The 27,877-nt window shown below is 42.6% G+C and overlaps 1 protein-coding gene across 1 annotated transcript; it reads left to right on the forward strand.

Annotated features, from left to right (window-relative positions):
- On the forward strand, nt 1–27,877 carry fanca (FA complementation group A). Its single transcript, XM_079162646.1, has 42 exons — nt 1–184; nt 687–799; nt 1,293–1,389; nt 1,628–1,770; nt 3,897–3,992; nt 4,371–4,444; nt 5,026–5,135; nt 6,023–6,133; nt 6,297–6,360; nt 7,194–7,306; nt 7,522–7,598; nt 8,220–8,361; nt 9,192–9,325; nt 9,667–9,777; nt 11,939–12,034; nt 12,201–12,263; nt 13,871–13,959; nt 14,104–14,164; nt 14,247–14,296; nt 14,595–14,665; nt 15,598–15,696; nt 16,315–16,448; nt 17,065–17,135; nt 18,316–18,415; nt 18,583–18,770; nt 18,855–18,951; nt 20,508–20,711; nt 20,828–20,901; nt 21,144–21,272; nt 21,807–21,885; nt 22,027–22,190; nt 22,514–22,619; nt 22,714–22,773; nt 22,876–22,980; nt 24,464–24,579; nt 24,793–24,952; nt 25,795–25,857; nt 26,918–27,011; nt 27,091–27,166; nt 27,259–27,391; nt 27,465–27,563; nt 27,681–27,877. The coding sequence occupies exons 1-42, from the start codon at nt 124–126 to the stop codon at nt 27,777–27,779; spliced, it is 4,326 nt and encodes a 1,441-aa protein (XP_079018772.1). The 5' UTR covers nt 1–123; the 3' UTR covers nt 27,780–27,877.

A 27,877-nucleotide genomic window follows, 5' to 3' on the forward strand; every position in this document is an offset into this window, starting at 1 on the left:
TGGGAAAAGCTAACCAGGGAATGAATGCACTCATTTAGCGCCGTTTAACGTAATGCTTTCAGAAGGCCAATTAGCAGAAACGCTGACTTTCTCTCGAAGCGCTGATTCAGCTGCTAAGTAAAAATGGCACTGACTGCATCGTGTGAAACGGTCTCTCAGAAGAGGACTCTGTCGAGCCTCCTCGGTGAGTTGACAGCAGCTAGCTTTGCGTTCTTACTTATGAGCACCAAACAAAACGTGTCGCGAATACAGTCTAAAATGAAAATACACACTCAAAATGTAGTCATACTAACGTGTATCCTAGTCCATCTTCCCCGTTGATGTCATCGTGACCGCGTCTGTATTAATACTGTCTTGCGTTTGTAACGTTAACTTATGTTAGCGATTAATTATGGCGTTCAATTAATCAACTCCGGCCAGTGATGTGGATACATTAAAAGTGGAGTTTGGCGTGACCCTTCACGGAGAACCATTCCTAAATACATTTGTTTTAGACAAGTTCACCCACTGAAGGTAGCGGTGTTGTGCCGAATACTGTTTCTGAGTCAGTTTAGTTTTTGCCTCAACTTCAGTACAACAAAGTAACCGAATTACATACGGTTTGGCAAACTGTGTTATACAATACTGAAACGGTGTCCACATAAATATTTGTCTGAAGTCTGCAGCATTTCGTGTTTTTTTCCCAGCTGGCCGTGTGTTGAAGAGGCCGAAGCAGGAAGATGCTCGGAGGCTGCAGGAGGCAGCGATCCAGCTGCTGGAACAGCAGCAGAACCTCTGCGGTCTGCTCAGGGAGGTCGGGGTGAGTGAGCGGACATCGGTACCAAGGCAGAACCCACTGGGCTGCACAGCCAATGGGCAAACACTGCCACGACAATCCGGACAATGTATACTAATCTGTGGACTGAGAAAGAGTGTGTAACACCTGACAATGTCATGTCAAACGATGCAATAAATTCATAGTTGCAAAAAATTGTGTGTGCCACTTGATTGGCTTTGGTGGAAAATATTCTCCATTGGATTGTGATTAAAAGGAACGTTGCTCTTTAGCCCCGAACTGCCAAAGACATTTTACTGGAATGAGGGCTTCTGTGTGAATTACACATGTGTGATTCACTGTAGAGTGGCCTTTAAAGATTGAGGAAAGCTGCTTCACCCTCAGGAGTAGACCTGTGGTCCTTGTGCTAGGAACTGGTTCGAGGGCTGACGAAGTAAAATCCTCACTGTTTATGACCTTTCACTAATATTTTATTAATTTAATTTTTTTTTTTATTGTCTTCTACATTTTTTTTTAGAATACAGATCCATGCAACATTTTCCGCACTCAGAACGGCAAGCAGAAACAGGCGGGCTCTGAAGGTGCCACATCCACCTCTGCATGTTCACTGCTGGGTGAGTGTTTGAATTGCCTCAGTGCTGCACATCACTTCTCCAACAGCTAATATCTGAGTCAGTTTCACCTTTTCATGGCGGCCATCTTTGTTCATTCTTTATCTTCTGGACAACTGTCAGTTTTCGTTTGCTTGCTTTTTGTACACCACAAAAGAGACTTACAGAAATGGTCACAGCTCACAGCAGTGTGCCACAGAGGGAAATGCTGTGAACTACAGGGTGTGTTGTCTGTGAACAGCGTGCGAGCTGAGGCGTCGGGCCTCGCAGCTGGGCGTCCCGGCGGCGGCGCTGTCGGTCAAGATGATGCTGGAGAGGCTGATGGAGATCACGGGAAGCGAGGAAGAGGAGAAGAAGAGAGGGCTCCTCACGGCCTCTCAGCGAGTGAGTATCTGACAGTAAAGAGTTAATGATTTGTTTCTACGGGCCATAAGAATCCAAGGTGAGCATTCAATCCATCCCCTCATGCACGAGTAAGTTAGTGCAGGAGTAACAGTGGCTCCCACAAACTCGTGAACAAAATAACTCGTATAACTTTGATATAAAGTGACAGCGTCTTGGAAATGTTTGAAAACAAACGTACGTGGCCGCCACTGGAATCTAATTCTACACTTAGTTTAATTCTAATACTGATCTTTATCTGACACTGTGCACAAATACCAGGTTTAAACAGAATGTGGACGACTATTTCTGAGTGAGGACTAAACTAAACTATATCTTTTTATACAGTTTCATTTTCAGACTTTTGTTTATATTATCCAGTAAGTGTGTCATTAAGATTTAAGTTATGTATGTGCAAAATCTCATTTTGACAAATCCCAGCGCACCCCCTGTGATCTTTGACGTTTTTGTTATGCTTCTGTATATCACATCCCCTCTCACATGTACCACTACGGTTCACCAGAGGTGAACCGTGGTGAACTCATTCGGAGCAGGTATTTAATATGAAGTGTGTTACAGTGTAGACTGGAAAAGTGAAAAATGATGCAAACTGAATGCTGTACACCTAGATTGCCTTTGGAAACCATTTTTAGATATCTGCAAGTCTTTATAACATATAGACAAATTAACTTTACTGCTGTCAACACATAGGCATTATTTTATACCAATTAGCTTTTCCCCTTTCTCTTCAGCTGTACATTACAGTCATTTAGCAGACGCTTTTATCCAAAGCAACTTACAATTCAGATTGCATCACGGGAGCAATTTTTGAGGTTAAGTGTCTCGCTCATGGACACATCGACATGCGTGGAGCTGGGGATCGAACCGCCGATCCTCTGTTTGAAAGACGACCCTGCTCTCCACTTAGCCACAGTCGCCCATAGAACCAGGACAGACTGGAGGTCGTCTCTGAAAGAAGAGATGATGGACAAGCGGATGTTGGCGTCACTTGAGGGACCCACAATCCAAGACTTCAATGCTTAAAAGACCAAAGGATCTGTGGTGGGAATCAGGACAAAGGTCCAGAAAAGCAACATTGCAAAGGAACGGATGGAAAAACGAGTGACTTGCTGGATTCATTCCTGGGGATGTGTAAACAGCTGCACCACTGCTAGTTTGTATACTGAAATATTCTATACTCAAAGATAATATACATTTTCAAATTCTGTAAAGAAGCAGATCAAAAACAAAAACTACAAAGACTTTTTGTTCGATTACTGAAATTAAACTTTTATGTCACATTTTCATCAGCTGACATATAACGGCAATTTCTTAATAAAAGGTGACTAAAAAAAGGCAACCAAAAAGCTGGTGCCTGGTTACCAGCGGGGCAACCACTTTTAGGAGTTAGCGTCGACCCCTGAGACTCTTCTCCCGCAATGCAATGTACAAAGTCAGTAGAATGGACATTCCCCGTTCAAATCAACAGAGCAGGATGGTCAGAGCGGAGTCCATTTTTTAAGAAAACTTCCCTACAACCCGACTATATCCGTCGCCTTGCTGCTAGAGAGGAATTTAAGGATTGCTGGATTCCAATTGCTTCGTATTTCTGTCGGTAAGTCATCAAATTGATGGTTGGCCAAAACGGAGTTCTCAAACTAGTGAGTGTGACACGCTTTAAGGCCCCCGCTGACTTGTGTTGTCACCATAGCTGCTAACGACGTGCTCTTTTAAACTCGTCAAATGACTGCGGCATTAATTAGATTAAATGTTATACATTAATACTGCGCAGTTCTGCCGAAAACATGCCAGTAAATCAGATGCCAGGCGCTTTTTCTTCAAACAATGTAGTGAGTGGATTCTCATTCTCATTTTGTGTCTCATGCACAGTGACTTTGTGTTTTCTTCCCACAGCTTCACTGCTGCATCAGCGCTGCATGCTGAAAATGGTCGTTGTGTCACATCTTGTTGGCAGATTACGTCTGCGGTTTAATATCTTTCTGCTCCGTAGGCAGCTGCTAAAGAGTTCCTCTTTCATTGCTGCGGGACTCTTGTTCTGCAGGAGGACACAAAGCACATTCAAATGTGATACATGATGTAAAAATGTGTCCCGTCCCTGTTCTCTCTAGGTCCAGCTGTGCGTCCTGCTGGAGTCCAGCAGAGAACTGCTGTCACAGGGAGCCCTCTGCCCTAAACTGCTCTGGCAGGAGTACAGGAGGGGTCAGGTGTGTGTGTGTGTGTGTGTGTGTGTGTGTGTGTGTGTGTGTGTGTGTGTGTGTGTGTGTGTGTGTGTGTGTGTGTGTGTGTGTGTGTGTGTGTGTGTGTGTGTGTGTGTGTGTGTGTGTGTGTGTGTGTGTGTGTGTGTGTGTGTGTGTGTGTGTGTGTGTGTGTGTGTGTCTGTGTGTGTGTGTGTGTGTGTGTCTGTGTGTTAGAGTTCAAACATGAGACTTGATTACTTCTGATGAGGTTTTGCACAATTTGTAATTCCATTAAAATGTTCATTAATCCCTTTACAGTCGGTCTGAACAATAGGAAAAGACTGGGCCTGGCTTTCTTATATACAGGATGTAGGAAATCAAATATTTAATGTGGTGTTTTTACAGAGGCTACCCAACCTGGAGGTGGTGTACCATCTCCACTTTTGCAACATCCTCACCCTGAAGTACATCATAGAGAGGTAAGAAGTATAAGTAGTTTACAGGGATTAATATCATGCAGCAGTTGGCCTCAGAAGATAACAAGACAGAGAAGTATTCTACTTTAGTATATTTACTTCTGCAAACACTATCGAAGCATAGAAAGTCTTTTAAGGATTTAAATGTTAATAACTAACTGAATACACAGTTATAAAATGTAACTTTACTTCAGAACACTTAACTGAGAATTCTCTCAGTGAAGCATTTTACTTTAAAAGCAAACTATCTGCTTTATGTGGGTTGAGTTACAAGTTATGTGTAAATCTTCTGGTTATTTCAGAGACGGGAAGTAAACCACCTGAATACATAAAGGTGACGTTCAAAGTGACAACATTCAATGCTACAGCGGAACTCGCAACAGAACACAGAGTTCCAGTGCCCCACTGTGGATGTGGAGAGCCATCTTTAAATTGTACACTGAGTTCAGTTAAACTAAAACACAACAAAGAAGGATATCCAAGTCACCCTGAGTTTGAGGAGAGTGACTGTTAAAAGCATGGCCGACACCTGCACCTCTCTGCAGCATATGAACTTGAACCTATCGCTTTGTTTCTCCATTCAGTGATGAAGAAGCGAGACTGTGGTTGGTGTCTCAGGTGAAGTCACTGTGCGGTTGGACGCCTCCTCACGGAGACGAGGAGACCAAACGAGTTCAGCAGAAAGTGCTGTCAAGTAAGGACACTGGTCGAGTTTCAGTTGGGCTCATCCATTCGTCAACGTAACAATACTTAAAGCTCAAAAGCTGCTTTGGATTTGGGAGACGTGATTCTTGGATGGTTTTGTCAGGGCACCTTGAATTTGGTTACCCTGAAAACCAGTTTCACCCACAAAATAGAATCGGAGTGATCAAAAGGGAAAACTCGCCACCTTTTATGTGGAATCAGTGTTGATGGTAAATGTAGTCCATAGAAGCAATAGATTTCCTCAGTGCGTGCGATATTGGCAGAGAAAGCTGATACCAGAATGCATTGCACGCAAGCTTCTGGCGCTCAGAGGGTTTCCCCGCCGGCTCTGGCTCAAATACATACGGCTGAATATCCGAGTCAGCTGAAACACTGTAAAACCATAACATCCCCTGCACTCATATTTTGGGGTTTTGGGACTCGTTTTTGCAGTTTGTAATACAAGTGAAGAGAACAAGGAAGTTCTGTTTCTGAGCGGCAAGTTAACACTGTTGCCCAGTCGATTCTGTTCAGCACCTTGAGATGTCTATACAAAGAAACCACTGAAGTCAGAACTGATCTAATGCTTGATCTGTAAAATATCACTGCTTCTGTCAACATGAAAGGAGTAGTGGTGAGTTTTATATTCTGTAACTATAGCATGAAAGCATGGGGGAATAAGCAAACTAGCCAGCTAGCTAGCTAACAACCCAGCCGCTAAATGAGTAAAATTGTACAACTTCAGGCTGAGGAAAGATAGACTTGTACTTTCACTGCCAGGGTTAGGAGTTTTAAACGCAACCAACCAAGCTACAAAAAAAATGCCCTCGTGGCATCAAGTACACTCCCTTTGCTGCTGCTGAGGGTGATGCTGGTAAAAGATCTCCTGTGTTTCAGCTGTGGTTGGAGTCTTGGTGGGAAGTGGCTTTGAGCTGATCCAGGAGCCGGCAGCTGCCGACAGGAGGGCGTCCCTGCTCTGCTGCTCGGTGCTGGACGACATGCTCTTCTGTGAGTCTATGTGTTCCCTGTCCTGTGTTGATGAAACATGTAGCAAAGCACTTTGAGTTACACCTCTGGAGCCTTAACGCTAAGACATTGAAGTATCATCTTAATACTTTCCTTATTTTTTTCTTGCTTTTTAACACTTGTTTTTCCTCTTTGTCTTTTTCAGGGCTGCTAGACACCGTGGAAAAGACTCTGACGCTGCGGTGTGCTGGAGCAGGAGCTGAGCTATGGTTCATTGTGTTTTATGTGTCTTATTAAGCTTCATGAAATCGGAAAGTTTGTTGAGGTTGAGGTCTCTGTCTGAAGAAAAAAAAATCTAAAAAACAAACAACGGTTCTCAAACATTTGGAGGAAGAACAAAATAATGATAAAATCGTCCTATATCAATTTTAATTTATCAACCACTTTTCTTATTGACATGACGGGGGTGTAATGTTTCTGAGTGACAGCTGCCAGAGTTTTCCGACATAAAACCAGAGACTGGGACTGAGATTGGGACACAGCCGTGTATAAGAAGTGGACGTAGTCATTGTGACATCACTTCATTGGTTTGTGGACTGACGTTCTGAAGCCTTGAGTTCGGTGATTTTGCCGTCGCCATCTTGGAATACCACGGTCGCCATGTCGTTTTTTTCCTAAGCAATGAACAGAAGTGACCATATTTGCAATGCAGAGGAGTGACGTAGAGACATCATACTCTGCTTTATGGTCTGTGTGACTCTAAATGGACCATCATTTACTAAATGAACATCATGCTGTATTGAAGAAGACTTGTAACTAGAGATTGAGACCATAAACTCATGTTTACAATGTTTACTGAGGTAATAAATCAAGAGAGAAGTAGAGTCATTTTCTCATAGACTTCTATACAATCTGACTTTTCTTTGCAACCAGAGCAAAAAGAAGTCTGATTGTGTGTGTGTATATAATATGTATATACATATACATATACATATATGTATGTAAATATATACGTGTGTGTGTGTGTGTGTGTGTGTGTGTGTGTGTCTCATGTACGCTGTTAGTCTCTGTTTCTTACCCCTCTGCCTCGTGTTTCACACAGGATCCAGATGTTTGACACCTCGTTGTGTGGAGTTTCAGCATCAGTGGAGACCCTTCAGCGTTTCTTCACACACTCCCTCACACAGACTCTCACTTACAAGCCTCGACTAACCGGTAAAGACAAGTAGTTAAACTGCTTCATGCTTGGGTTTTCTTCTTGATTCTTGATGCTTATACTTAAACTTACGATACAAATCTGGTAAGGACTTCAATTGGGGTCAGAAAAGGCTTGGTAAAACTTTGAAATAAGTATCCTGATGCACATGTACATGCTGCTTTCATCGTGGGGAAAAAATCTGAAGTGTAACAACTTAATCTCATATCCGCAGTGTCCGATGCCATCGCTCTGCAGAATGAGTGGACCTTCGCAAAAGCCAACCGGTTGTTGACCTCTCTGTTCCGTAAGGTAAATGTTAAAAGCAGACCAGGTTGTAAACCATCACATAACAAGTTTGCTTAGATTCACATGACTTTTTTTACATGTAAGACTAAAGAGTAAGTGACTGAGTGCTATTTCTTTTTCATAATATTGTAATTAAAGGTAGAGAAAGATCGTTGATAGATGAACAAAACACCCCTACAAATACGCCCAATATCTTTCAAAAGGCTGCTGAAAATGATGAAGATATGAATCACACAACGGCATAAATAATCATGTCGACTTGTTCCTCCCTAAAGGCTCTGTTCACCTTTCTATTGTATTTTCTTTTCATCTGTTATTACACTCTTTAAAGGAAGACAGTAAAGATAGTTAGTGCACAGTGCTGAGCCCTATCTTCCTTTGAACTAATCAGGCTTCAGGTGTACAGCCTTCAGCGCAGAGCTACACGGCATTGAGAGTATTGATTTATGATCTATTATGATGTTCTCACCTGCAACAGACAGCTTGTATGTCAGTCCGTTAGTCACTCTAAGCTAAAAAGGTTACTGGAAGTGCTCTCAGTGTCTTCCGATCTTTGGTCTGCAGGGTCTGTTGTAACGAAGCTAACAGTAACTCGTCTGTATTGTTCTTGTGCTCGTGTAACAGCTGGCTGTGATCTTCAGTGTGGAGCAGCTGCTGTGTCACCTGCAGCAGGTTTTGGAAACCCACGAGGTCAACTGGAAGCACGTCCTTTGCTTCCTCTCCACCCTGCTGGTTTACAACCCCCGTGCCCAGCTCAGCCTGAGAGGTAAACGCTTTTATACTGGATTAATACTGCCAAGTGCCAATATCATGAACTGAGAACACATTTGACCATTTTTCACGTGTGTAATCAAATTGTCCCATTAGAATTAATTTAGCAGTTTCTCATAGATGAAGTATTTTGCACTTAACATTTCAAACTAGAAAGGTGCTCTCAGTAGAAAATAGATCTCCGCCAGGTGTGTCTGCAACAACCACTGCTTATTGTCTAACCCCCGTTCTAGACACCAATGGGCTGTAAGGCTTCGTAAAACACTTCATTCAAACTTAACAACAAGCGACAATGTATGCAGGCTCAAAGTTTTCGTATAAGAAAGTTCTTACAATCTTGCTAAACCGTCTGCCTGCGAAGCGACGACGGCGATGTACTCAGCAGTGTGTACTAGCTCTGTTAGCTGTTAGCTGTTAGCCAAACACACCGTCCAAAACAAAAACAGAGAGCAAACTGTTCCCCACTTTGTCTCTGGGCGGTGATGCACTCAGCTGTGTTATCACTAGCGGCCCCTGACGGCCAGGTAATATTCGGCAGTTTGCTGCAGTCTGCAGACAGACACCGATGTGCACACACACACACACACACACACACACACACACACACACACACACACACACACACACACACACACACACACACACACACACGCGACCGATCACATGATATTCATGACGGAGGTAATAAAAGCTTAACACTAATAAACTTGTATACGTCAGACTATAAACACAAATTGATAGAAATTTGCTGTGAAAGGGCTTTGGGTCGTTTTCACCCCAGCGTTAAAAAGCTGTTCATGTGTTCTGTTTCTCTTCCTCTGCCAGAGCTGCTGTCCAGACTGCTGAGCTCCGCATTTGAAGGCTACGACCTAGAGAACATGATAACTGCCTTCCTCTTGGCTCGACAGGGTGCGCTGGAGGGACCCGACATCTTCCCCTCCTACAGCAGCTGGTTCAAGGTTTCATATTGGCTTTTCAACACCAATAGTTTGGTTATGGACATGTTTGGATTAGTGCTGCTGATAGTAAGCATCTTTAAGTGAGCTCAGCGGAATGACCAGCAGCTATTTTGGCGTGCATTCACCACATAAGACAATGGACATTTTTCAGATTGTTTAACAAAGGTGGATTGTGTGTCTGTGTGTATTAATAGGGTTGTTGTTCAAACCCATGATGCAACAGTTTACAAGGTCATGGGATTTTCTGTTTTTGCAGTTTGTTCCAGAGAGTTTGATAAGTCTTAAAGCACATCAATATGTATTATTTTTACTAGTAGCAGTATACCTGTCTGCCTTTTCAGATGTCTTTCGGGGGAGGCAGTGGCTACCATGCGACCAGTAAGAAATCTCTGGTGTTTCTGCTGAAGTTCCTGTCTGACTTGGTGCCCTTTGAACCCCCACAGTACCTCAAGGTGACACTCTACATATGCCTCTGTCTCTGAAACATTTTTGATAGCCTCATTTTGCTAGACATAAAATCTATGGTGTCTTTTATATATCAGATGAACCTTTAATGATCTCAAGTGGGGCGACTGTGGCTCAGTGGTAGAGCAGGGTCGTCCTTCAATCAGAGGATAGGTGGTTTGATCCCCGCCTCCACTAGTCCATGTCCATGTGTCCTTGGGCAAGACACTTAACCCCAAAATTGCTTCTGCAAGCTGTTCCTGTGGTGTATGAATGGATATGAATGATTATATAGTCTTGATGGGCAGGTGGCACCTTGCATGGTAGCCCCTCCCATCAGTGTATGAATGGTGTGAATGGGTGAATGATGACATGTAGTGTTAAACGCTTTGAGTGGTCGGAAGACTAGAAAAGAACTATACAGTAAAGTCCATTCACCATTTAACTGGTTACTACAGCAAATAATAACAGGATTCAGAAGAAGACATACTAAAATATAGTTCATACTGTATGTGGGGTATGATAAATGTACTCAGTATAATAAACCATAACTATTGCACAGTATGAAGTCTGCATCAGTGGTGGAAAGTTACAAAGTACATTGGCTTCAGTACTGTGATTAAGTTCAAGTTTGAGGTACTTGTACATTACCTCAGTATATCCATTTTATGCACTTCTACTTCACTACATCTCAAAGGAAAGTATTGTACTTTTTACATCCAACACATTTATCTTACAGATGTACTTACTTGTTGCTTTTCAGATTATGATGTTTTAGATAATAAAACATATATAAGCTTTCAAAATGCAAGGAATTTTTAAATATCAAACAGTAGTTCTCAACCTTTTTGGTTTATGACTCTTTCTAAAACAAAAAATAAAATCTGTGTCAACTAACCGGTGTGAGTTGTGACCATTTCCCCTCCAACTTCATAGATGCTTTCATATGAATAACCATTCCTTTCTGTTCTGTGGACTTTAAGTTAAGCTGTCAGCACATTACAAAATCTGGTGAATCAGTATTAATGACGATAGCAATGTGCTTTGTGAACTCTTAGTAACATTTGTGAATTTGAGTTTACGTGCAAGGCTGGGAAATGTGTATGCTAGCTAGGTATATGCTACTAAATACTCATATACTGTACGCTGGGTTTCAGCTGAAAGAAAGTTGTTTGGGGGTTTAGTTACTCTTTAAAGTTAACACATCATCTTTTCCTTCAAACATTTAAGGGAAACTAATAAGCAGGTATACACGTTTTGTTGTGCAGAAAATATAGTCTTTGTTGCCCTTTCTTGAGGCAAAATGTAAGAAAAGGCACCGACGGCTAAAATGTAATATTTGACTCACTCAGCGGCTGGCTAGTTAGCTAGCTAACTTGCAAATTCCACCATGTTTTCATGCTTCAGCTACAGACCACACAAAGCACCACATGAACAGTACTGAGGTTCAGTACTGAGGTTTTCCTCTTTCCTAACCCATGAATCATCTCATGACCCCCCAGATTTGTGTTGTGACCCTTTGGAAGGGGACCAGACCCCAAGGTTGGAAACCACTGCACTAAACTACCTAAATGTATAAAGTAAAACTAGCTCTACCATGACCAGCTTTAACAGTCAAATGCTACTTACACAGTCACAGGGGTATGTCTTTTTGTGTAATGAACACTTTATGCTTTAAGTATATTTAGCTGCTAGCACTTCTGTACTCTTATAGGTCACATTTTGAATGTAGGACTTTAACTTGTCAAGGAGTTAATTTGTTTATGGTTGTCTTGGTACTTAAAGTCAAGATGAAAAGCACCTACTCAACAATATATGCAAATAGAATTACAAATAAATCAAGTTGTTTGTATTTCTATATCAAAAATCAAAAAAACTGTAAAACAATATATTACTCATGCTTTTGTATGCTACTAACCAGCCAATTCCAACCATTAATACCATGACATCCATCCATCAATCAGTCTGTGTGGTCCAACCAAATGCAAAGGATTTGATTTGAATCCCTCTTGTTACTGTTCACTGCTGAAATGTTCCGTTTCACTGGGGAACAACATCACAGTACAGAAAGAAGATGCTCTAACTTCCATTTCACTGGGACTGAGTAGTGCTTCCACCACTGTGCTGGACTAGAAAGATCAAAACTCACTGTCGTTTTACCCCTGGTAGGTTCACATCCTGCAGCCTCCATATGTACCCGTGAAACACCGCAGCCTCCTGATGGAGTACGTCTCTCTGGCCAAGACCAGGCTGGCCGACCTCAAGGTAAACACCAAGGGATTTATCCTCAGCACATCATTACTGCGTTATTTAGACATTTTAATATTGAAAATAGACACAGTCCTCCAAGATGTTTTGTGATGTATTCGTGTGTGTGTGTGTGTGTGTGTGTGTGTGTGTGTGTGTGTGTGTGTGTGTGTCCCACATGCAGGAGTCAGTGGAGGACATGGGTTTGTATGAGGATGTTTCTGGTGCAGGCGGAGCATCATTGCAGGTAACTGCAACACCCAGTGATATGTTTGTGTCGTAGGCAGAGAATGCCCTTATTTTCCGAGCTCAAAAAAGTGTCAAAGATAATAGTGAGCCCTATAGACTTGTTTTTCAAAATAACATCCCCCATTTCCCTCACTGTATGTTAACAGGAAACTAGGGGCAGACCCAGCTTTTTAAAATAAAAGCCCTCAGAAGGTATTGGCATCTTAACAGGGAATAATAAATACCGGGTGTCTGGTGACATTCTCAGTAAAAAATGCTGTATTACAGTTTATCACCATTAAATAAACAATTAATAGAACTATGCACACAATTCTGAAAACGTGAAGATCGTGTATTAACAAAAAGATGTCAGACTGCATTGTTTTCACTCCAACATATATCAGAATAGAATGTCTAAATCAACCAGGACTAATAACAAGCATCCATACAATAACTTTGTCTAACTGAAATTGCGTAGCTGGAGGCGAGCTGGAGGCGCTCACTAGATGGAGCGCGTACATTAAGGCTGAGTCCTTACTCCTTATGTCGTCCCCTTTCTCTCTCCCCTACCGTTCCTGTTTGTCTCTCTCACTATCAAATAAAGAACAAATGCCCCCAAAAAACCCCGATCTGACTCGACATTTAATGGCAACATAGACCCTTTAACCGCCGACGTAATTTTGCTCCAGCCATCCAGATGAGTTAACAAACTTTACACATTGAATTCACACTGTTTCCAGCATCAAAATGTCTGGTTATTGGATGATTGGTCGTCAGAATCGATATTCCTACAGCAGACTACAGAATTCAGACAGGATCACGATTAGGGCAGCAGGTGTTTCAGTTTAACAAGTGAACATGTTAACTGGTGACTCTCGGCCAAATGTGTCCGTGGTTGGTAGATAATAAACACGGATGAGTTTGTATTTAAAATTGTCTTTTACGGGGACACCAACGTGTTTTATTGGTGTTTTCAACAGCTGCCTTCACTACGAGCAACCACGACGCATTCGCCTGAGAGTCACCAGTTAACACGGTCACTGGTTGAACCGAAACCCTATGGCTGCGAGCTATTAACCGTGTTGACTAGCACTGGACTGTTTGTAAAGTCCGTTTTAAAAGTGAATAAAGTCAAACCTCTGAGTCTTTGTCCTGGTGTTTGACGTTCTCTACATGAACACAGATAACAGAGTTGGATCATCTAGACTAGAGACTTGTAGCTCCTAATGTCTCTCTGGTGTAACGTTACACGCTAGCTTTCTCCACCAAATACATGTTTAAACCTTTCCACTAAATACTGGGCCACTAGCTAATGTCTTCTACCCACTAAGATAGATCTGGAAAGTCACTCATCTGGTCTGGTTAATGCCCTTGCATAGCTTGACAAGCAAACTGCGGGCGTCATCATTGTTTAAAAACTTTAAAGGGGTCCATTGAGCACTTTTACAGTTTTACGACATGCGACACATTTCGGTCGGTACCAAAAAAGAAATGCCGATTCATATCTAGCGCTAGTTCCAGCACGCAAAATGTGCAATGTTTTCATTTGCATCAAAATCTGTATTTCAGCTGATGTTTTTTGTTGTCTTAATAGTATATAACAGCGTGATGTTTGTGTGTGTGCAGCCCCAGTGCCAGGCCGTCCAGGATGTGGAGAAGGCAGTGTCTCTGTTTGAGAGCACAGGAAGAATCTCTGCTACAGTCATGGAGGCCAGGTATTTAGCCACATCCTCACCTCCCCTGCAGCACATTTATAAAGAACACAACAGCTCCTTCAGACAATCTGGGTGTCATGTAGATGTGAGAAGTGAGTTAGACGGAGACACGGACGGATTATTGACACTCCTGTCCTCCCCCAGTATTTTCCGGAGGCCGTATTTCCTGGCGCGGTTCCTGCCTGCTCTGCTGACACCGAGGATGGTGAGCAGCTCTATCTCACTGTTACTGCTACACATTTCTCCAATGTGAAGTGAGTTTATCTGACGCTGTCTTTCAATTCCAGCTTCTCGTCAAAGCTGACGCTCGGATGAGTTTCATAGAGGCTCTGAAAAAGTGAGTTATTATCAGAAGCTCGTGAAATTGTTCTTCTTTTCTCCAAGGCACCTTTTTTTTAGACTTGAGTTTATATAATTTTATCCTGTCATGTATTTATTGTCTCCCAAAATGTATTCCTTTATCACTTTTAATCTAAGAAAACTCTTAATTTAGCATCACTGCTTGTATATTTGTTGTGTGTGTTTGTGGGCCTGATCAGAGCAACCATCAGATTGTGAATGTTCTTTACCAATAATGTGTAACTGTGATTCTTCTGTATTTTCCCTGTTATGACACTTTGTTTGTCTGCATTCAGGGCAGATAAGATCCCTGCTGCACAGTATTCATCTTATGTGGAGTCCTGCCAGAAACAGAGGCAGCAGGATGGTAGGTCATTCGCTCAGTTATTGTAGTGGATACTCACAAAATCAGATTTAGTCTAAGAATGCAATTAGAAAAACAACCACATACAAAACAGTACAACTTTTTATTTGATGTGTTTAGTTTTATATTTGCTTCATAGTAGTTTAGAAGGTTATGTAATACAGAAATGACAATATTTGACAATTGAATATGTAGATGTTTTGTCTAAAATACCCGAGAGTAGCTCAGCTTACTTCCCAGTACGAACTCTTGATCAGCATATTTTTTTACTAATTTGGCCCTCAAAGCTGTACAATCCATTAATAGCCGAATGTAGAGCTATTTTACCTTCCTCATTCATGTGAATGAGACTGGACCTCGGGCTGGGAGGCGGGGTTAAAGGAAACGCTAGTGCTTGCTCTATGGGCCCCAAAGATCCGGAAGATCAGCTGAATTTCAGCTTAATTTCGTATTTGGAAGTCAAACTTTTTTTTGCTTCATGCGCCACTGAGCAGCTTTCATAGGAATGAACGTGGCTCCGCCTCCAACTCTGTATCCACTTCTCTTCATGCATCCACGGTTCTAGATGGGACTCAAAGCATTCGTGTTTTCTTCCAGGAGAATTTTATTTTCTCTATGCACTCTAAACACAAGGTACATTTATTGTGTGTGAGCAAGTTATGTCAAATTAAAACTCACCTGGAAGAAAACAACAATTACAAGACGTTTTCACAGAAAAATGGGAGAGAAAAAATCTCCTGGCAAAACCTTTTTTCACCTGTTCTTAAGTCACGAACACAGGAGACAAAACTATTTACATCTAACGTAGAAAATTGATCAACAGAATTTTACTTTACTCACAAGTTGCCTCTCAGGGCTTCCGTATAGATGTAATGTACGACAATTACATAAATGAAATAGCCCATAAATGCATTTACACTGTGTTGTGTTCGCAGGAGGTGCAGTGTGTTTGGACACCAATGATGAGCCTCTGGAGGTCCTGAAGATTCAGCTGCAGGAGTTCACAGAGCTGCTTGTTGAGGGGAATGATGGAGGTAGGCAGATATCGACAAAGGACATGCAGCACATCACACACAGGCTTAGCTGATACAATGAGAAAAACCTTTAAAGATAAGTAGACACTCACTATACTTTATCTTGTCCTTGTGATTGTTTGGATGATCTTATCTGCTTTTGGTGGTAGCCAATGAGATGGGAGTTTATAAAGAGCAAAAAGGAAGCGTTGAAAGAAAGACGCTCCAGCTTGGTTTGTTTCTTTGTGTTTCTGTGTTAAAGGAACACGAAAGCTTACCTAGTAAAACGTTTTCTTAAATGATTTGATAGTTTTGTTTGATTGTTTTGGGGAAATATGTGTAATTTAAATAAAAATGTAAATAGTTTGAACTCCATATAGTTCCAGCTGTTTGCTAAAAATGCTTTTCAGTTGTCAAGTATTTAATTCTCATCAGATTATACAAAAATAGGTGTTAACTGTTTTTGTGTTATTTCATATCTCGTATATACAAATCGTTTTTCAATTAACATAAAACATGCTATAATATTCAATATTGAGATAAAAGTATTTTGGCCATATCACCCAGCTCTACAATGAGACTGCACTGTGAGGCTGTCTCTTTGAATCCCTCATCTCCACACCTGACCTGTACCCTCAGAGATGTCTGCCCAGCTGTCCAGGATCTCACTCACTCTGAGCGTCATCTTTCCCGGCCGCCCCGATGAGCCGGTTGGACGGACGGTCATCGAACTCCACACGAACACCCCGCTGTCCCCTGAGCTCCACGTCAAAGTATGAACTTCTCTCCATCAGTGAGCCGCATGTACACTGCCTGGCCAAAAAAAAAGTCGCCACCAAAAAAAAAAGGTCACACACTCTAATATTTTGTTGGACCGCCTTTAGCTTTGATTACGGCACGCATTCGCTGTGGCATTGTTTCGATAAGCTTCTGCAATGTCACAAGATTTATTTCCATCCAGTGTTGCATTAATTTCTCACCAAGATCTTGTATTGATGATGGTAGAGTCTGACCGCTGCGCAAAGCCTTCTCCAGCACATCCCAAAGATTCTCAATGGGGTTAAGGTCTGGACTCTGTGGTGGCCAATCCATGTGTGAAAATGATGTCTCATGCTCCCTGAACCACTCTTTCACAATTTGAGCCTGATGAATCCTGGCATTGTCATCTTGGAATATGCCCGTGCCATCAGGGAAGAAAAAATCCATTGATGGAATAACCTGGTCATTCAGTATATTCAGGTAGTCAGCTGACCTCATTCTTTGAGCACATACTGTTGCTGAACCTAGGCTCCTACCTATTTGCTTAGTTAAATCCAGGTGGCGCCTTTCTTTTTGGCCAGGTAGTGTATGTCAGCATGTATTCTTTCATTCTCTCCCTCGTGTTCTCAGGTCGCCAGCATGATCCTGAGAAACTTCTGCCAGTGCGTGGTCGACACTTCCAGAGCAAACCCTCCTAACAAGTGAGCGCTGCAACTTCTTTTGGAAGAAAACAAGAAATTAAATTATTGTCAGGGATTGAAAAATTGGGGGGTAAATCCCACAAATGTATTGAGTATCATTTAGTGGCCGTACATGTTCATGTATCTACAGTACCTGGTGTGAAGCATTAAAGCGATAGTTTGGTTTTATGAGGTACTTATCAATATTTACTTTTTTTTGACATGTACCAAATATTCAGTTTATTAAAAAAAATACAATATTCCTACTAAGCCTTTTACATTGCTAATGAAAAATAAATATTCCACTGAAATTCGCGTTTACATGCAGCAGTGCGTACTCCCTCTTGAAAAAGAAGTCGTTGCAATATTTGTGCATATCCAAATAGCCAAGTATTTCTTAATGTTTAAAGGTAGGTGTGTTTCTCTCTGTCACCAGAGATGTGGGGTTTTCTTTTGGGCATGCACCTCTGCAGAGTGTTAGCTAGTTTTGCTAGTCCAAAAAACAACAACATGGCAACGGCCGTATTCCAAGATGGCGACGGTGAAATCGCCGAACTTGAGACTTCAAAACATCAGTCCACAAACCAATGAGTGATGTCACGATGACTACGTCCACTTTTTATATGCAGTCTATGGTTGTATACATTTCCACAGAATGCTCCTAAAACCAGAATAATATTGGCATCTCCTACACCTCTTAGAGGGAAAATGCTCCATTTGGAATAAGCAATTACAAACAGAATATGATGTTTACATGAGCATTATCAATTTGGAAAATTGTCATATTCTGAAAAGAAATGGAATATTAGTGTGCATGTACAAGGCAGCCGTTTTCTGGGAATTAACAGATTCTGTCTGTGTTATGAGATTGCCTCTTCCTTTTTATGTGTGATAAAGTGATTACAAAGCAAGTGCAGACAAGGGCATGAACTCACAAAGAGCTGAGGGGATAATACAAAGTAGGACAGAAGACAAAAACAAAAGGGGACAAAAGCAATCTGAGGAGTTTAACAGTTTCAGACAGATGGGGGTCCTGCGAAATGGATGCAGATGGGTACGTGTGGAATGCAGTGGCGGGCCCTGCATTTTATATATTATTATTTGTAATGTGACGGTGGAGCCGTAGGTGTAGAGCCTATTAAATAACTTTTTTTGGTCTCCCATTGCCATCAACTGACCAGATACTTCTCCATCATTACAGACAAAGCCGGTGGGCCTCCATGTTTGTCAGTGCACTGCTCGGCAACAAGCAGCTCCTCTCTGGCCTCATACACGGACTCTGGGACCTATTTCATAACCAGGTACACAAATCCATATTCCGATGTCTCTACATCTGTATTTCGCTGAGTGCCTGTTACCTCCCACCTTTTTGGACTACGTTAAAGTCACTTCACCTCTTTATTCCTCCGCACTGCTCAAATCAGTACATGCACTCTTCAGCTTCACGAACCTCTTCTGTCCATAAAAGGCGGCGTCGCTGAGCGCCGCCCACCTACTCGGTTTGGCGGTGTTTGCGGTCCATCTCCACGCATGCATGCCCCACGGTCCTCTGGTCCAGCTGTTCCCGGCCACACTGCCGGAGCCGGTTTGCGTCGGAGAGGCTCTTAGCTCGGCGCTGGTCTGCAGCACACACTCCAACATGCTCTTCTGTGTCAGGTGAGGTTACGTGTGGATTCCTTGAACGTTTCTTGTGTTGGCCCGGCTGACACCTTCACTCACAGTCTTCTCGTTGCCGTCCAGGTTGTGTGTGGCAGCTTTGTGTTACGGGATCTGCAGAGGGGACTCATTGCCTCAGCAACAACAGCAGGACTACATCCTCAACAGCTTCTATAAGAAGGTGTCTTTTTCATCTTACTTTCAATAATGTCATGAGGTTTGTGTTACTTAAAAATCTCATAAGACTCACACTGTGAAAGGGCAATTTGGGAAATTCTTACACCATTTACTTGTAAAAAGGTTGAAGCTGTGATAAAGCAATAGTAGAAAGGTGCTGAGGTATTGTTGTACTTAAAGAATAACTAAACCCCCAAACTTTTTTCTCCAGCTTAAAACCACTGTATACGGTTCAAATCGTGATATTTTAGTGTAAAGTATTTGAATTCTTCATATTGTGTTATAAATGTAGATAGCGACTGCCCCTTACTTGTTAAAACCCGGCTATTGCAATTGAATTTTGCTATTGGCGGATCTGAAGGCAGGTGATTAATGTGGAGGCAGCTTTCATCACCAACAAAGGTTTGTTTTTAGATGTTAAAATCTTCATTTGAGTAAATGTTTTGCTGCCAAATCAAATAGTTTACAGGATATTCAACCATAATTTCTTACTTTCATTTTCTTTGTACACCCTCTGGCGTTTCGTAGATTATGCAGCGCATAGAGTATGAATGCCTCTGTTCATACTCGGAGTTTGCGCGCCGTCTGCAGAGGCGCCAAGCACAAGTATAAGCAACATTTTACCCTTTCAATTACCTCGCTTATGCTAATTGTTAACATAGAGCTAGAGCTAATGCTAATTGCTAGCATCAATATATCTAAGCCTTGCATATTTTCTCAAATTACAGATGTTTGTAAGAGTTTACAATGTGTTTTTTCAACATAACCAACTCTTTTACTGCTCTCTTGCGTAACCATAATCATAACAGTTAGCATGCTAGCGATTAGCATTGAGGGATGCTTGTGTCTGAGAGAGACAGAGCGTATGTCTTTAATGAAGGGTCACTTGATTAAGTCATTTAACATTTATTTAGCTCTAGATCTTCCCACTACTGTGAGCGAGGGGGAAAGAGAGGGCTCTGGACTGATCCAGCTGTATCTGCCCCTTGTCCTCAGTCCCCACAATTGTACAACCAAAACGCATAACGTTGGCAGTTTGCTAGTCAGGATCGGTGATTAATGTATATCTTTGCCACCTATGAGAGGAACTACAGAGAACCCTTCAATGGTGTAATGGTTCCAAGAAACCCTCTCTGGGGGTTCTAACCAGAATCTGTCCACCCCCGGGGTTCCACCCTTTTATATTCCAAGGGTTTCATCTCTAACTCGATCAGGGCTCCTCATTATGTGGGGCTGTGCGATGCGCAACAATCCTGGTTCACAGTTTTTGGAGGTGGGGCTTGGAGGATCTTTTAAAACCCATGCTTTCAACAATCCTTTAATGAACTGTTTCTTCAAATCATTTTATTTGAATGAAAAGGGTTCGTAACGGAACCCTTAGTCTTACAAATAACCTTTGACAAAAACAAAAGAAATGGGTCCTCAGAAACAAATGGTTCTGGGTAGAACCACAGCTCTTCAGGAAGAACCCATTTGGAACCCTTATTTCTATAGACTCTTATTTCATTATTATATTATTGTATTTGTTATAACTTTACATATAACTGTGTGTTGGTTTAGCTCCTGTACCTCATCCCAAGACTGTTGCCTGAAACCAGAGGAACTCCCATCACTGCTGGCGGTCTAATCAGTGACCACCAGGAGGAGAACCCGCCGGGCCTGTGGAGCAGTGCCACAGACGCCAACGGCACCTGGAGGAAGACCGCTTGGCATCTGTGGAGGCACCCGGCGTTCCGTCAGCTGGAACACACGCCACAATATCAGGTACGTTATTTTCAATGAGCATCGGAGAGCAACCTGTTGCTTCCTTACTTTTACTTTTGTATTATTTGTTAAATTAATTTGATTGATGAAAACCCTCAACCTTTCTGTTTTTCAAGCTATCGTTCTCAGAATGGCTGGCTATCGAGCTCAGAGTACAGAGAAGTGAAGATGCCCTGTCAGACCCAGAACGGTAAAGGCATTGAACACACACACACACACACACACACACACACACATACACACACACACACACACACACACATACACACACACACACACACACACACACACACACACACACACACACACACACACACACACACACACACACACACACACACACACACACACACACACAAAGTGTCTTAATGTCTAGTGGCTCCTGTAAAAGCTTGTGTATGTGTGTGTGTGTGTGTGTGTGTGTGTGTGTAGTCAGGAGTACCAGCAGTGGGCCTGCTGGGAGCTCTACCTGTCCCGTCCGGAGGAACAGGGAGGCTGTGGTGGAGACACGAGGATCCTCTGCTCTCATCTGCTCGGTGCCGTCATGGACCAGCAGCTAAGGTCGGTGTACGTGTTGACGACACGTGTCCTGTGTCCTCTGACATCGAGTTGTAATAGATTTCTTTCTGTTGTGTAGCTGAATGCTCCATGCTGGTTTACTTTTTGCCAGGTTTGTGTGTCGGGTCTTTTTGATAGAAACCCTCCAAGAAAAGATATGATAAAGGTCGGCGTGAATGTCTTTAAAAAAAAGAAATCTGCTCCAAGTGCTGTTTCTTTGATGAAAGATTGTTTGAGCATATTGGCACAGCAGATTGTCCACTGATACACAGGGTTGGAGGTTCAATTCCCGGCTGCAAAGCATCAAAAGTAACATAATTAAATGACACAAATGCTGAGGAAGACAGTCTGAAATGTCTTTGTGTTTAATATAAAAACAGATTCAACTCAAAATAATATCAACATATAATTATTTGGCAGTTTAACTGATGCACAAGGGTTATTAACCTGATCTTAAAAAAATAATAAATTCATAAAAAAATATATATTTTCACCTTAAGTGAGGATGTAACTCTTCTATGTATTTGACGTCAACAGCAACCAGAGCCTGGAGAAGCTGCATCACAGAGTGTCAGAAACGGGGACCTGTCTGCCAGACATCCTGTCCCGATTACAGGTGTGTATGCTGTTAAGCTGTTCAGTTAAATTGCGTGATGTTGTGGTCCTGAATACATTCATTGTTAAAACGCAAAAAACTACTGAAGAAGGTGACGTTAAATCAGAATCTGAACAACAGTGTGTGTGTGCGCGTGTGCAGGAGCTTGTCTATGACGTGGAAGTGACCAACCTCTGCCGTGGAAGCAGCCGACCCGACTTGAGCGACTTCCTCTTGGAATCGGTGTCTCAGAGATGCTCCTCCTCAGCTCCACCGAGCATCAGCGCCGAGCTCAGCCTGCAGCACACGCTGAGCACGTGGAACAGGTGCCCACATACACACGGACGTACATGTCATGTAGATCATCTCTGTCATTTAATGTGTAAGCACTGAACTGTCTCTCTCTCTCTCTCTCTCTCTCTCTCTCTCTCTCTCTCTCTCTCTCTCTCTCTCTCTCTCTCTCTCTCTCTCTCTCTCTCTCTCTCTCTCTCTCTCTCTCTCTCTCTCTCTCTCTCTCTCACTCACTCACTCACTCACTCACTCACTCACTCACTCACTCACTCACTCACTCACTCACTCACTCACTCACTCACTCACTCACTCACTCACTCACTCACTCACTCACTCACTCACTCACTCACTCACACAGGGTCCTGCTGGCTCTCCCAGCAGTGTTGCTCGTTAAAGTGAGGTCCGAAGGAGGGAGGGAGACTCTGGAGTGTGACACGCTGATAGAACATGTCAACCAGCATCAGGTGAGCTTCAGAATAAATCCAATTTTCAAACATTTTGAATGTGGACTTAATAGAGCCCACTTCTTTCTCTGTCTCACCTCCTCTCCGACTGCAGAGGAAGGCATGTTCTCCGGTCGGCTTGCTGTCCTGCCACCTGACGTCACACCTGCTGAGAGTGAGAATCGCTTCACTGAAATCTAAAGATGAATCAAATCTAAGGTGCATAACTTCTTGCTCCAGTTGAGTTGAGTCTGCTCTCTGCGTGTCCTCTCTCCAGGGTGTGTTGTGTGCCGGCGCACGCTGCAGACACTCGAGGGAAGAAGTCAACAAAGCCTGGTCCCAGATCAGTCTACGCTGTCCACTGCTCCTGGTCTCCACAGCGGTAATGTTTTTTCTCCACACAGCTGATGAACTCCATTTGCTTTTTCATGGCGACTTCTGTTTTACACACGCTGATGCTTTTTGGATCGGATCTTTTTCCATGGAAGGCATTTTTACTTGTAGGAAAGTGTAAAAGATACGATGAAAGATTCGGTTTCATGGTCCTGATGGTGTTCATGCTGGCTCATTGTGGGTAAATAAATAATAATTACCGAGCTGGGGGAGGGGGTAATATTCTAAGGAAAAACTGTTTTAGAAGAAATCTCACAAATTTGCAAGATTTTAAAATGATCAATATATGACAAAACTACTATATAATATGTTTTGCACTCTAAGGCTCACGTTAGCGCAGTGTTTAATGGCGGCATCTGAGGTTGATACAGTCTTACAAAGTGAAGCCATGTGGTTCCATAACAAAAAAAACAAAAAAACTCTATTTTTCATGACCACGGTTTTGCACTCCACTATTTTTTTTTCTCATAAATGTATTTTATACTTAATAATCTCACAAATGTTTTTTCTTTTCTTTTCAGAGAATATTTTTCTCTTAAATTATCTGAAATTCTCATGAAGTTCTTTCTCTGAATATTACCCCCCTCCACCAGTTCCGTCATTTTTAAATGAGTTTTTACCTACAATGGCTCTATATACGCGGTCGTATAAATGACACGACTAAACGTCCTCACTAGAACACTCGTCCTGCTTTAGCGTAGTGGTGGTGACGTGAAGTCATCATGATGTAGTTCCTTTACAGCCTAACTAGGCTTTTTACTACTTCCGATTGCATTCACGTGTCAAAAATCACAAATGTGGTGTTCATTTGTGAAGATTATCTTGCTGAACAAAATGTTTGTTTGTCACAGAGATTGTTTTCAGCAATAATCCAGAATCCAATATAAACCTGCAGAACTATTTTGTGGTAAAATGATCTCCTTACAGAGAATGAGTTAAATGCAGATTAAAGTGAGAAAATGTAATATGCCAAAAACATGCACAAATAGAAGACACATCCGGTCCTAAAGAACACGGAGAAAGTCACAATGCGTGTCATGCTCAATGCTCTTCCTCACCTTTCTGCATTCCACGGCTTCCCACCTGTTGTCTATGCGTCATCACTGACACATTTGGAAAGGAGTTTTTTATACTTGTCTCATGCACTGTGAAACAATCTAAAATAAGAAAAATAAATCTGCCCTCTAAGTATAGCGCCAAGTATTTTACCAGTTTCTGTTACATATCAACCTTTTGAAGAAACTTGAGAAAAATGAAACTACAAGTGGGATTTCTTTCTGACTCTTTTACATTGAGTAAATACCAGTAGAATGACTCGGTAAGTACATCCTTACTGCATTATTTTGAAGATAACATGACATAGTTGTATTATGTAAGTAGGAAATTCATGAAATCAGTACTAATGCAGACCTCATACATGTTTTTCTACTTTGTGTGTGTGTGTGTGTGTGTGTGTGTGTGTGTGTGTGTAGCACTGGTGGGAGCGTCTGTCTCCGGTGCTTTTGTCCCTGTGGCGTCGCCTGTGTGACGGAGAGCCTCTACCAGAGCAGCTGCAGCTCCTCGCTGACTGTCAGAACTGGGCCTGCAGGTGAAGCTTCATTCTCATGAACCACCTTCTCTGATCTCATGTAGTTCCACCTGTCAGCGTTGAAACATGTAACTGATAGTGTGAGGGATGAGAAGAACCGGCATAATCTGGATCCCTTCGGCTTCTGTTTCAGTCTGTGTTTTGGTCTCTGGTGGTACGTGTGTTTGGTATTTGCTCACATGAAGGTGTTTTTAAATTCTTTCTGGCGTTTAGTTTGGAGAAGGGGCAGCCGTTGTTGCCAGTCCCCACGGCTGCAGCTCTGCTGCTGGCCGCCAGCCTGCACCGTGCCTGGCGAGGCCGCGGGCGCAACGAACAGGGCGCCAGCGCTGCCCTCAGTGTGCTGCGGCCAGAGAGGAGCACGCAGCACCGACAGGTGAGAGCAGAGAACTCTCTCATGGTCACACCACCATTCAGTCAAAAGCGACCAGCGGGTTTGTATGTTTGTTTTTCAGAAACGTGATCTTTATATACAGCAAGTAACAGCTGGTATGTTACTACCAATGAACAATGCTTTTTCAATTTTACTTTTATTGCTTCCTTTACATATGTATGTTCACCAAAAAAAAAGGTATATATGTTGATATATGTATGTTTATATATACATGTGTGCGTATGTATATGTAATATACACGTGTGATTGTTGTTGATTGTTAAATATTCTGCACCTCCCGTCATGTCAAATTCCTTGTATGTTCAACATACCATGGTAATAAACGGTGTGTGTGTGTGTGTGTGTGTGTGTGTGTGTGTGTGTGTGTGTGTGTGTGTGTGTGTGTGTGTGTGTGTGTGTGTGTGTGTGTGTGTGTGTGTGTGTGTGTGTGTGTGTGTGTGTAATTAATATCATGTATTATTGAAATCACATAAGAACTCATTTGAAAATAATAAACAAGTAATTAAAGACTAAAACCACCAAACAGCAGTTGAAATAAACAGCGGGCACCAATGAAACAACTGAAGTAATGATATATACTGTATATACATTTACACATTAGCTTACGCCTCTCTGATCTGTTAGAATCCCAGATTTCTGTATTGGTGTCCATTATTCCCATTCGTTCTGTATATCAGACGCTCATATGAGGCCGTTTCTGATATGTAGGTTAATGATGGGTAAACTGTATGCCATAAGTAATCATGAGATTGTTCTTTATTACATAATCTCCAAACATGGATACAAAATATGTTTACCTGCTGCTGCCTCATTTCTTTGTCCAGGTGCTTGTTCTTCTGCTCTTCCTGTGTGTTAAGGACCACCTGTCATCCCTCCTGTATCCACAGGTAATTCACCACTACTAATAACTAACCCGGACACTATCCACCAGCAGGCAGGTTGTGTTCAGGTGTAGGTTAGATCATAGTCAAGCAGTTGGGATTCATATGCACAGCATGTCTCTCTGACTCAGGACCTCTTTATCAGACTTGAGCGCTGGATAGAACCACCTCCTGTCGAGCGTTTGATGGCATTAGATGGCCATTCTCATATCTGTCGGTGTGACGTATGAAGCGGACCTAATGATTTTAATATGGTCCAGATTTGTAGTTGTTTCTGTCAGTAGGAGAATTCAAAGTGTTTGTGTGCATGTATTAAAATGTGTTGTGTAAGTGTGTCATATATGAATAACTGACCAGCAGAAATGTGCAGGTATTACTGAGGAAGAGAGAGAATTAAATAAATAAGTCTGTAATAATAATGTTGATAAGTTAACATAAATAAATATCAAAGACAAAAAATAAAATAATAAATGATCATTAAAATTTAAATATATAAGTCAATGAATCAAGTAAGGGGTTGGGTCAGTCATATTGGTCCGTTTAATATAAAGCTATATAACCAGGAGACAGGCAGCTTAGTTAGAACGTAATCATTTGTGAACTTCAGAGGTGTAACATTACAGACATGCGTGTGGCATTAATCTTCTCATCTAACACTCACAAAAGCATATTTCCCAAAATGTTGAACTATTCCTTGAAAGGACCAGACAATATCCACCAGCGTGACAAATTGGACGCCTTCTAGCGGAGAGGTCCTGCCAATAGATCCTCCTAAACGCTACACGCCGGTCCTTCTGCACATTTCAGCTACATAAAAACTCCCTCAGGCCAAACTTCACCTCATGTTTACTAAGTTTCAGCTTCACGCAAAGCCCCGAATCTGTGCCACACAAAGGAACTCAAGACATGCTTTTGCCAAGTACACAAGTAACAATTTCCCAAATGATTTGCCCAAAACATCTCCCAGATAGCCCCATATAGCGGTAACGCCTCTAAGCACACCAGCTGCCTCTTTTGCTTCTACTACAGCACGAGTGTGTCTCTGTGTGTAATGTTCCGTCTGCAGGAGAGGAGCCTCCACAGAGCCACCGATCTCTGCAGCGACCTTCTGCTCGCGTTAGTGGACTCAGCAGACTGGCTGCTCGTCTTCCAACCAAACGGTACATCATTAAATCTTCTCAAAAACCACGTCTCGGTCCACTCCGCACGCTCAACATTGTTTTCTTTCTAAAACTCAAGAACGAGGCGTTTACCAGCCGATCGCCATGGTGACGTCAGATGAGCTGAACCGACTGATGCCGTGGGCCTTCTACAGGTTAGTTCTTTGTTTACCATCATGTTTTCACTTTTAGACTCTAGATACGACCTGTAGAGGTTGTTCCAGCAGTTCTTAATGTGTGCGTTTAGCCTGCTGCTCCAGCAGAGTGCCGACCTGCTGCGGAGAGCGGCGTGTTGTCCGGGCTTCCTCCACACCTCCGTCCTCTGCTATGTCGCTCTGCTGCAGCTCTTCCTGGAAGGAGACGCGCTCACGCCCGATCAGGTGACCGAGCTGCAGATGATGTGGTTTATTTCAGCGTGGCGTAATTCAAACCATTCAAATTTGTTTTTGTCAGACGGAGCCTTTCTGGATTCTGAGCCGCGCCAAGCAGTTTCTCCTGAGAGTGATCCCGCAGACGCCTCCCACCGCTCTGTCCTCCAGCCGACTCAGACAGGTAACCAACACCCACACGCCTCTTGTTTTAGGATCTTCTGCTAACAGCATTCACTTGACACTCTTTCTCTCTCTCTCTTCCGTCTCGCCTCTTTGGCCCCCCCCCCCCCCCGTCCAGCTGGAGTCCCAGTGCGCAGACCTGGACCCCGAGGTGGCATCGGCTCTGTCCGTGCACCTGGACCCTCACAGCCTCAGCCCAGAGATGGACTTCCTCTGAAAAAGCTGTGGCGTGCCCCCACGTCCGTCCGTCTAAAGCGAACAGGGACACTAAATCTTCTCCAGTCCCTCGAGTCCTCCACAGTAATGTTTTTTTTA

The sequence above is a fragment of the Pholis gunnellus genome, assembly GCF_910591455.1.
Source record: "Pholis gunnellus genome assembly, chromosome: 7".
NCBI lineage: Eukaryota > Metazoa > Chordata > Actinopteri > Perciformes > Pholidae > Pholis > Pholis gunnellus.

Excerpts from the sequence above, each read along its gene's own strand:
- fanca (XM_079162646.1), top strand. The coding sequence starts at position 124 with ATGGCACTGACTGCATCGTGTGAAACGGTCTCTCAGAAGAGGACTCTG. Across the intron at positions 17,136-18,315 it reads AGAGCAAACCCTCCTAACAA|ACAAAGCCGGTGGGCCTCCA; the intron begins GTGAGCGCTGCA and ends CCATCATTACAG. Across the intron at positions 22,981-24,463 it reads TGCTCCTGGTCTCCACAGCG|CACTGGTGGGAGCGTCTGTC; the intron begins GTAATGTTTTTT and ends GTGTGTGTGTAG.